The sequence below is a fragment of the Phalacrocorax aristotelis genome, chromosome 19, assembly GCF_949628215.1.
Source record: "Phalacrocorax aristotelis chromosome 19, bGulAri2.1, whole genome shotgun sequence".
Taxonomy (NCBI): domain Eukaryota; kingdom Metazoa; phylum Chordata; class Aves; order Suliformes; family Phalacrocoracidae; genus Phalacrocorax; species Phalacrocorax aristotelis.
In genome coordinates this window covers 3,342,784-3,353,818 of record NC_134294.1, presented here as the reverse complement: position 1 = coordinate 3,353,818, position 11,035 = coordinate 3,342,784, and the positions used below count along the sequence as shown (strand labels likewise).

The 11,035-nt window shown below is 42.1% G+C and overlaps 1 protein-coding gene across 4 annotated transcripts in view; it reads left to right on the top strand.

Annotated features, from left to right (window-relative positions):
• The first annotated feature begins 377 nt into the window (after positions 1-377).
• Positions 378-11,035, top strand: part of VPS13D (vacuolar protein sorting 13 homolog D) — a 110,860-nt gene continuing 100,202 nt past the window's right edge. For 3 of the 4 annotated variants that reach the window (XM_075113758.1, XM_075113757.1, XM_075113754.1), the window contains exons 1-11: positions 378-455; positions 3,033-3,203; positions 4,100-4,177; positions 4,416-4,606; positions 4,892-4,972; positions 6,288-6,404; positions 6,629-6,733; positions 7,065-7,235; positions 8,189-8,289; positions 8,909-9,077; positions 10,841-10,933. In XM_075113758.1, the coding sequence (XP_074969859.1) occupies positions 3,107-3,203; positions 4,100-4,177; positions 4,416-4,606; positions 4,892-4,972; positions 6,288-6,404; positions 6,629-6,733; positions 7,065-7,235; positions 8,189-8,289; positions 8,909-9,077; positions 10,841-10,933 (1,203 nt within the window). In that variant the 5' untranslated portion in view covers positions 378-455; positions 3,033-3,106. Of the gene's footprint in view, positions 456-2,107; positions 2,139-3,032; positions 3,204-4,099; positions 4,178-4,415; positions 4,607-4,891; positions 4,973-6,287; positions 6,405-6,628; positions 6,734-7,064; positions 7,236-8,188; positions 8,290-8,908; positions 9,078-10,840; positions 10,934-11,035 lie in introns of all 4 variants that reach the window. The other variant, XM_075113756.1, reaches the window with a different exon arrangement.

The window sequence follows — 11,035 nt, the reverse complement described above, 5'->3', positions numbered from 1 at the left end:
GGTTAGGCCGCCGCTCTCCCCTTCCCCTCCCCGCAGCCGCCGGCGGTGGCGAGGCCTGCTCGGCTCCGGCCACGCTCCGGCGCGGGGCGCGGGGGAAGGGCCGTAACCCCGGCCTCCAGCCGGGGCGCGCGCCCCTAAGAGCCAACGGACGCCGCTGACCGCAATGGACGGGACGCGGCAGCGGCCCCGAGGGGCCCCTCCTCAGGCCCCCGGCGTGAAGGGCCGAGCCCTGAGCTGCCGGGGCGGGCTGCGGGCCCCCGAGAGGCGGCGCGGCGCCGGCAGCCCCGGCGTCAGACCCGCCGCCGGCTCCGCCTCAAAGGGGCGGGGGAGGCGCCCATCGATAGCTCGGCGCTCACCTACCCAGGCGTCCCGCCGCCGATTGGCTCGGGCTCGATTGGCCTGCGGCCCGCCGGCCCCGCGCACCACCGAGGAGGCGGCCGCCGCCGGGAGCCCAGGTGGGTACCGGCGGGTGCCAGAGGCGCCCCGAGGGGCGGCCCCGCGTCCCGACTGTCGTTTGCTTTCCTCCCGCCTCAGCCTCCGCTCCCATCGCGCCGGCGGCTGCCCGGCGCGGGCCTGGCCCTGAGGGGACCCTCCCTGCCTCACGCCCCTCGCAGGGCTCCGCCCCGCCGTCCCGGCCCCGGGGCGCGGGGGGGCGAGGGGCCGCCGCCGAGTCGCGACGCTTCGGGGCCGAGGAGCCGAGCGGGGTCCCCCGCCGGGCGCCGCTGCCCTCAGCCCCGCGACCGGGCCCCGAGGGGGCCCCTGAGGCGCCCCACTCCCCGCCTGGCGCCGTTTGCTCGCCCCCGGCCCCGCCGTGCCTCCCTCAGGGCTCTCCCCGCCGCCCCTGGGCAAGGTGACCTTTCGCTTCGCCTCCGACAGGCGTTTGTGCCAACAGGTCTCTCTTGCGTATGTCCTCCTCCCGCGGTGTGTTCGCTTGCGTGGAGGGGGCGGAAGGGAGAGTGGCCCGAAGGTTCCTCCCCGCCCTTCTTCGGTGTAACCGGGCGCGGGGTAGAGTGTCCCCCGCCTGCCGTGCCCCGCTCGCTTCCCTCCTGCCCGCAGCCCCTCCGCTGCCTCGGCCAGCGACCCCGGCCCCGCTGCTTCAGGGCCTGGCTCCGCCTCCCTCTTGGGAAAATCACACGTTTTTCCTGAAACAGTGAGCCAGCTTTGAGTAAGGTCCTGGTTTGGACTTCGCTTCTCATCCTGATAAGCTCTTACAGTCCCTTTTCTACTACGTATGTTAAGAAAATAAAACCACTGAGCTAGAAAACCAGCGTTTCGTTTTCTTCCCCATGGCACAGCAGTGGACTACAAAGTTAAAAATGAATGTAAAAGCCTTAAAACATCTGGAAGTTTCCTGAATAGTTATTTGTGTTCCACAAGTTTAGCTGAAGGAGGTGATTTACTTTATTTACAGTTTTTACGATGACTTCAGGCATGGATTTTTCACACACCGGAGGTTTTCAGTCACTGGGATTCTAACCTGTTCTGTGCTTCTGAGTGTTTCTTCAGGATCTTTCCTCTGATTCGGCTCCTAACACCTGTAGATTTATTTTATTTGCCTTTTTCTAAGGGTGACATGACAAGTATTACTGTATTTGCTTTTATTTAAACTTCAGCTGTCTTGTAAATTTTATTAGAACAAAATCCTGTAATATAAGTGGTGGCCCTGTGTGTACAAATGCTTGGTCTTTATTATGTGGGATAATACCATTGTGTTTTAAAACTGTTGAGAAATTTTACAAAGGTAAAAACGTTAAACATGATCAGCGTGAAGATACGCCTTAATTCGAATGTAACTCCCCTGGGTTATTTATCATGTTTGTTTTTCATTCTGCATGACAGCGTAGTTTCGCTTTTCAGCCTTTAGAAAAAGCCTTTCATTATTTGCTTAATTCTGGTTATTTTCTTAAACTGTATTAGTTAAATATTTTTCACTGGCTTTTTTTTAAAGAAATAACGCTTACAAGGGGGCGCCTGAAATCAAGCAAACCTCATTATAGGAAAACCCTGAATCTTAATATCAAATTCCAAATGTAACTCTTGAAGTTGTCATTTTCTTCTCTTGTGAAATGTAAATAAGTCTGACATATCTTGCTTTTCTGCTCCGTAGCACTCGATCTTGCATATGCTGGTTTAGAGAGGTACGTGGGCTTGGGAGGCTTTTCTAAACACAGAACTGATACATTGACTGCATTCTAACCACAAGATATGGCCTGCATGCTTTTTTCCTTACTGTGTACCATGCTTAAATCTGCCCTTGCAAAAGCGAATAGCTTTGCAATTCACTGGTTAAAAACTTGAACGGGGACTTAGGGGTTTTAATGGTCTGATTACTGCCTAAGGTGGAACAGAAATGGTTGGAGAAGAGTACGAAGGGAGATGTATGCATGCATGACCAGCATTGCTTTTCTAATGTAGCTTTTTTCCCCTCCTTGATGCAGTATTACTGCAGTATTATTTGAAAACCTGTTAGAGTAACTGTTGATGAGCTATTAATGGGACTTGTATCTGATTACTTCACCCATATACACTCTTCCAAAAACAGGGTTTGGGTAGGGTGGGTTGTTTCACAGATGTCACACAGGAATTCTACAAAAATGCAGTTGAGGGCTCTGGGCTGTTACTTTAGACCAGGCTTCCAAAACCAGAATGCTGGCAGTTTGAAGAAAATGCTGGCAGCAGAAGTCAAGGAAGCCAGTGCAAAACTGCTTCAGATCAATGTGGAATTTTAGTCTTCTCTTTTCTGGAAGGGGACTGTAGGTAGGCCTTCTTGATTATTGCAACAAAATGTGGTGTTTTGTTTAGGAAAAGGATGGAGAGATGAACTTAATTTGCAAATGGGAGTGATCTCAAAGCTCAATATGAAACTCTGAATTGAGACTTAAAGGGGATAGCATAAAGCGGTTTTAAAGGTAGAAATCAAGCTTAGTGTTTTTACTGCTTTTTAGATTGAGTACCTAAGAATTACAGTATGTCACCTCTGCTGAGAGTGTATATTTCAGACTATAATGTTCTTCATGGTTTTTTTTTTGCAGAGGAAGACTGTAATTATGGAACAGAAATCCAGAAAATGACAGAAAAACATTAGGCGCCCTCTTCTAGGACAGTCATGTTGGAAGGATTAGTAGCCTGGGTCCTCAACACCTATCTGGGCAAATATGTCAATAACCTGAACACAGACCAACTCTCAGTCGCTCTTCTGAAGGGTGAGGCTTTGTGGCATTTTCTGTAGTGTTTTCATACTGTGATCTAAAAAAAAAAGTGTTATGTTTTTGTAATAACTGGAAGGTGGAACAGGAACAATTGCTTAATACTGTGTTTAACATTTATATAAACCCTCTTAATACAGAGTTTTGTGCTAACACTTTACAATGAATAGTAAATTCTCTGGTGTTCCTATCTTCTTTGCTTTTTATCAACACTGTTAAGCCAATTTATTCAAAAGTATGCATAGCGTGTCTTCTCAGCGTATTTAGTTATGTAGTACTTGAGTGTAATTTTTCTTAATACTGTTCAGGAACTTTTGTGTTGAGGGACTGTGGAGGGAAGTATTGTGTATTCTTTCTTCTGTTGTTTTGGTGCCAGTAGTTGCTCCCCTGTAATTAAAACTTCTGGTTTATGTCATGTCACATTCATGAGTCTTGTACTTTTACAGAGTCCTCAAATCAGTGCTTTCTATTTTACCTTTTGCTGCTATTTTTGGAGAGAATATTTTATAACACTTCAAAGCTTTTCTGCACATGCTTTTTGTAATAATGAGAAAATATTTGAAGTATCTCTTTTGAAAAGACAAAGAGTAGAAGCTTTCTCTGTGGTTACAATACAGTTCAGATGTAAAACCTTGCAAAAGATTGCTTCTAGATGACCTCATCAAATAGTTTGAGCTCATAGTATTGGAAAATTAACAAGTATATTAAATAACCATTGCAACTGTAACACAACTTAAAATGGTAGGTTGGCTGTTCTCATTAGAACCCATTTCTTTTTCTTTTTTTTTTTTCTTTAAAACATGATGCTAGTTATTTTAGGCTTATACTGTTCAAGCTGGCATTCTTCAACATAATTTTCTTTAACAGACTTGTCTTTTTTCTGCTTTGTATAGGTGCTGTTGAATTGGAAAACTTGCCACTAAAGAAAGATGCCTTGAAGGAACTGGAATTACCATTTGAAGTAAAGGCAGGTTTGTATTTTGCTTGTGTGTGCAGGACAGATATTTATAAACAGGAAGTACTGCATATTTTAGAAGAACCTTTACCTGTGAGTCAGAAGCCTGAACAAACGAGGTAACCTGATTTTCAGGAAATCCAGTTCTATTTTACCTTGTTTGTGTCTTACACCACTTTTTCTTTCAGGTTTTCCGAGGACAATAAAATGTGTTGACACAGGGATCTGATAGCATCTCTGTTTTGTATATCTAGGTTTTATTGGCAAAATAACACTACAGATACCTTTTTATCGCCCACATGTGGATCCGTGGGTGATATCTGTCTCAAAACTGCACTTAATTGGTGCACCGGAAAAAAAAGAAGATTTTGATGAGGAAAGGGAGAAGTTGCAAGAAAGAGAACACAAGAAAGCCCTTCTTCTGGCACTTGAAGAAAAATGGAAAGTGAGTCACGCTTGTCTTTCATGGTGAAGAAACCGCTATGGTAGATGGATTGCATTTGAGTCTGCTAACAAGTAGGAGAACAAATGAGTAGGATACTAAGTTAGAATGAGTCATGCATGCTAATGTAGTGTAATTGCGGCCCCACCCCATGCCCTGTTTCCCACATGTGTTGGAGGTGCTGAAATCACTGGAGTTTTTGTCTTTCCGCCTGTTCATGGTCATTTCAGTATAACAAGGTGTGTTGTTTCCTGACCAGTTAATATTTATCCCTATTTTCTCTTTTAGAAAGAACGACAACAAAAAGGGGAGTCTTACTGGTACTCAGTTACTGCATCTGTAGTCACAAGAATTGTAGAAAACATTGAAGTAAGTGTTTGCATTGTAGAACTTTTCCCACTTGTTAAGAGTTACCTGTGCCTGCTGTGCATTGTGTAGGCCTCAGAAAAGAAATATGTGAATCAAAGGTAGCTTGGCAGAGGACAGTCCCTTTTCAGACTGAACCTTCATAATTTCACTCTTAAACTAGTCCTGATGGGGACTTCTGGGGCGCAAAAACCCTCCATCCCGCTTTTACCAAGGGGAAAACATCAACTTTTTTGGTTTGTAAGGTGGATAATGAACTTGCATGAAATCTGATGGGTTTTGCTCACATTTTAATTCTTTTAGTTATAAACCCACAGAAATATTGAATTGTTTGTGAAGCAGAAGAGCATGATTTCTTTTGATAAAAAGATAATTTGTAAAGAAGCAAACCTCAGAGTTTCTGCTCATCTACAGTTTTGATTATTTGACTACATGTTGCCTCTCAAGTTCTTCAACTATTATTTTCCTACTACTAATAAAAATTGCCATGTGTCTCCTTAGTATCAGAATTACTCAAAAGTATGGCTGTTACACTCTGTTGCTTTTTCTCTTTGGAAGTCCTAAGGCAGTTAATGACATTTGAGCAACATTTACGTCATTACTCATTTGTGTTTAAGAACCAGAAGCTTTCTACATACTACTTGCTACAGTTTGTCTTTCACCTCCATGAAAGGACTGTCCTTTATGTGCAGATAGACTGACTATATTATTTGGTTGCATTTCAACTCACTAGAGGCAAGGTAGATGCAAATACCTTAGACTGCTTGCTTTTCCTGATACGTTTGAGAAGAATGTATTTGGTGCAGGAGCTCAAGGCGAGATATCTATGCTTTTCTCAGTCCTGGACTCTACATTCTCTGAGAAACCACAGCAACTGGGTGCTCTCAAAGGTTTTACCAATATTAAGTTAGTTGGGTCACCTTGTATTGTTACTAGTTTGTAATTTTGGCCTGTGCTGATGATTCTTGTACATAAAACGAATTTAAGTCTTCGGTTGACAATTACACATTTGCCTTCAAAGTAGAGAATAATAGCAGGATAGCAAAATAAGGTACACTATCTTGTGAAAGTGGCTGGTTGTTCTGGGGGAGAAGGGCAGGGACTAGTGGTATCTGAGGAGAAGACAGAACCAGAGAGTACAAAACCGGAAGTGAGGAATAAGATTTTTATGAGGTCTAAATAACTACCGGAAATTTGTTGGAGAACTGCAAAAATTAAATATTAAATTGCTTCATTATTAACGAATAGTACTGCTGTCCACTCTAATTATGTAAGTAGTTGCCTCTAGTAATGTTTTGTTTTTTTTTTTTCTGTCTAGTTAAAAATTCAGGATGTCCATTTGAGGTTTGAAGATGGTGTCACAAATCCTTTGCAGCCTTTTGCGTTTGGTGTCTGCATCAAAAATGTATCAATGCAAAATGCAGTATTTGAACCAGTAAGTATAACTTTTTGCACAAGAACTTATGGCAGCAGAGATGTGATGCTAGAATTTATGGGTGCTAGGAAATATTTAGTAGAGTGTGTGGCATTTTGGTAATCTTCTGGTTATCATAATGAAAAGATTCTGGGCATTTCATATTGGTTGTTGAGTATGTACAACTAAAAAATGTATGGCATGTGGTGGGTGATCTTGACTTTATTCCACTTTTTCTACTGCAGGTAGAGAAGCTGATGCGGAAAAAACAGTTGGATGTTGCCGACTTCAGTGTTTATTGGGATACCAACTGCACTTTATTGGGTGACCTGCCTCCTGGTCAGCTACAGGTACGAGAGACACTGCATATGAAAGAGAGGTTGTTGTTGTCAGTCTCCTTTCTATGTTGCAGACATAATTGACTTAGAATTTATTGGATCTGGTGCTTTTAAAAGCAACGGAAGTTTATGGTTTCATGCTGTAAAGATAGGATACATGTGCAACCCGCAAAGGCTGTGCTGTGTGAAATACCTTGTTTTACCTTTGAAAAGAGAACAAGTTTAAGAATGTTTTTAATGGACTGGCATGCTAATGAAGTCTGTTCTAGTATATGAAACCAGTGCATCCCAGTAAGTATTGTACACTCATTTCTTATAGAATAAATTTGCTTGTAACCCACAGGAGGCGATGGATAAAAGTATGGAAAGTCGTGATCATAATTACATTATGGAACCTGTATGCACTTCTGCTCTTCTTAAGCGAAATTGTTCTAAGGAGCCCTTAAGATCACGCCAGACTCCACGGCTTGAGTGTGACATTCAGCTTGAGACTATACCCTTGAAGCTTTCACAGGTAGATACCAACCATCTTCATTTAACTCTCAATATCTGAAACAGAGGCTGTTGAGAAGCAGGGTGAATGAGGCCATCGTGAACTCTGTGCTGTTAACTATTTTAGCCTCTGTTGGGTGTCCAGGCTAGTTAGTCCTCAAAATTACTTGGGTATCTCTGTGCTGTATTGCACACTGCTTTCTGGTCAGTTCCTATATGTTTTGGTTATTACAATGGCTACAAATTCAAATTGGTAGTTTGACATAGAATGTATTTTTTCCTTCCCACGTGCTGCAACTGTTTTTTGTATGTCAGTGCTTCTGAAGGTTCTGCTGGTAAAATGCCATCCTGAGTTATCTGTCTCTAAGAAAACAGTTGGTGATTCAAACAGCAGAATACCTGTAAGGGTCATAAAACGGCAGTAGTGTTTGTAACAGCTCAAATACCAATTATTGTAGCAAAGGAGGAGTACTTTCTTAAATATTTAGTTTTAGAGGCAACTGAAAGGGATATACTAAAGTAGTTGTTTATTTTAAAACCAAGCATTCAAAATTATTTAATTCATTTACTGCAACTGATTGTCCCCCCAAAAAATACGTTCTTGTTTGTTTGTTGTAGTATAGGAGGGATGCATGCAGGGTTTTTTAGTCCAGAGAATGTGCAGTAGTGGCTGATGTTAGGTTGATGATCTGACATGGAAGGAGATTTCATTCTCTGTGTTTGTAAATAAGGAAGCCTGTATAAACTGAACATCACCCCTTAACTGCCAGCTACTGGGAGAAGATATGTGACACTAGAGGACCAAATTATGAATTATGGTTAACATTAATCTTAATTCTGAAGCCATATGCAAGCCATGGATGCAGATAAACTAAGCCTGTGGTTGGTTTTTTGTTTGTTTTGTTTTTCCCTCCCCTTTGCTTTGGAAAGCACTCTAATATTGCCTGATTGATCCGTGTGTTGTTTTACTAAAAGGTGCAGTATCAACAGATCATGGGATTTTTAAAGGAACTGGCTAGAAAGGAACGACAGCTTAAATTCAGGAAGTGGAGACCAAAGGTTACAGTAACAGAGAAGTAAGTATGTCTACATATGCGGTGCTGTTAATGTGATATTAGAAACTATACCAGGGAGAATAGAATGAAGGCAAATATAAAAAGGTAGATAATCATATGTTGGAGTTTCAGTTTTCATGTTCTGTTCCCCTACCTCATAAATCAGTTTTAAATATTCAGATGTAATTCAAACTTAAAATTATTATTACCTGGGGCTTTAAATCCTTCTTTCACAGCTTCCAAGAATGGAAATGAAGTTGGAGGATCTACCTCCGTGTGCACACCCTGTGGTGTTCTGAAGTTTTCTTTGTGGAGAGAGCTCCTATTGAGTTTCTTTTATTGATAAATAAGAAAGATGGTATCAGTTCAGACCAGAGGTCCATATAACTCAACATTTTGTCGTCTCTGCCTGATATATAAGAGCTATACTAAATCCCACTTAAATGGTGGGGACTTTGCAGAGCACTGTTTTACACAATTTGTGGAACTAGCCCATGTGTGCTGTCTCTAATACTGATGCTTTTTCTGACCAGTTGCCCTCTGTTTTTTCACTGAACCTCTCCTGGACCTTTCACCAGTTTGACATGCCTTTGGGTTTTTTTTGAAATTTTGGTAATACAGTAATTTTAAAATGTTTCAGCTGCCGAGAATGGTGGATCTTTGCTTTGAATGCTAATCTTTCGGAGATCAGGGAGCAGAGACAACGTTCTACTTGGGAGTTTGCATTACATCGGGCCCAGGATGCAGTATCTTACACTGACATGTATTATAGCAAGTTGAAGGGGGAACCACTATCTACTGCAGAGCAGGTATTTAGATCTGAGTTTTCTACAGTCTTGATTAATCACCTTATATTTGATTTGTTTCCTCTTCTCAAATTTAAAATCTGTTCTAGTTTAGAAACATCTTCAGTTTTACTGCAGGCTGTTTTCACTGAACAGACTGTCTTTTGACCACAACTGAGTTTTTAATGCTTGAAACCTGGGTTTGTGGGAGGTGTGTGTGCAGCCGGGTTCTTGTGTTTTTGTTGTGCTGTGCAAAAAGCTGTCTTTTTTTTGAGCTGTGTAACTGGTTTTCACCAAAAATAGCATTAACTCTCATAGAACGCTCGTGGCAGTCTGTGACATCCTTTCTTAACTCATGTTCTCTATAGACTCAAAAAGTATTTAAATATCAAAAGTGTGTCAGGTCACCTATATGGTTGGGTAATGTGGGACAAATTGTGGGTAGCTGACAGTGTGTTTGGAGGTGCTTTGTTGTTTTTCCACAGTTGGCTTTAGGATGAAGAATTTAGAGGGAAAGTGTCCCTAAGAACCTGTGTCCTGCTTCAGAAAAAAACAAAACACCTGTGAACTAGAATTAGCTGCTTTTTATTTTTGGGTGTATTGGAACTTTTCCATCAAATTAGTTCAGGGCACCATGTACTCCACCTGTCTTAATTACAGCTGCGATTCTATTGATACTTTAAGTTGTATGATGAAAAGCTGAGAGAGTTGGTGGTGTTCAGCCTGGAGAAGAGAAGGCTTGGGGGAGACCTAATTGCAGCCTTTCAGTACTTAAAGGGGACTTATAAGAAAGATGAGGACAAACTTTTTAGTGGGGCCTGTTGCAATAGGACAAGGGATGATGGTTTTAAACTAAAAGAGGGTAGATTCAGACTAACTGTAAGGAAGAAATTTTTTATAATGAAGGTGTTGAAACCCTGGCCCTGGTTGCCCAGAGAGGTGGTTGATGCCCCATCCCTGGAAACACTCAAGGTCAGGTTGGACAGGTCTCTGAGCAACCTGGTCTAGCTGCAGGGGGATTGGACTCTATGGCCTCTAAAGGTCCCTCCCAACCCAAAGCATTCTATGATTCTATGTAATCCTTACTTGTATTATTTAGGTATGAACTGTAGGAGTAGGTCAATGTACTAGAAATTTTACAGTACCTGGCAAACTGGGTGACTTTTACTTTTCATAGAGCTTGTATTGTCTTCAGCAGAGCTGTGAAATGTAACAAGGGCAATGCTGTTGGACTAGAAACATATCTTTTGTTTTCTTGTTCCATGATAAATTCACTTGGGTGAATTATAAACTTCCACAAACAACTTCTTGATCAGAACAAAGAAGACAACATGTCTAAGTAACTGAATATGAATACTAAATTGGCCTAATTTATGGAGTTCATTTCCTCTACCTTCTTTTCTCAAGGCAGAAGCTATTTTTGCTCCTGGCTAAGCCAGACATTCTGTTAAATCAGGTTCTTTTCCATGGCTTAAATTTTGTGCTGCAAACCTTGCTTCTGGTGCGTGATAGGATACAGCTGGGCAAGGAATTTTTACCATGAAAAGTGTTAAAATAATGTATTTACAATGCAAATAAATTTTATTTGTAGTATGGGGGAATGTCAGTATTACAGTTGCCCACATGACTTCTCCTTATTTTCATGTGCTTAGGCACTTGGATGCTGTCGTTAATGCCACATTAGTTTTTTCTAAGAATCACTAACTTAGCGCAGAGATGTTTGACATGTTTGTGAACAAGACGCCGTAGTCTTTTAGTGCAGTTACTCTACCTTTTTTGTCTTTCAGGCAGAAATGCATCGTATTGAGGATGAACAAACTTATGAAGAGTTGAAGATCCTGTGTGAGATAGTTCATGATAAATTTCACGACCTAGCTGAGGTGAGGCTGCATACAGGGTAATACTTGGAATCTTTAAGTGAACTGTTCTGAGGTCCTGTGTCCTGTTCTGCTGGAGAGTGTTAGCATGCATTTGCTTTGATT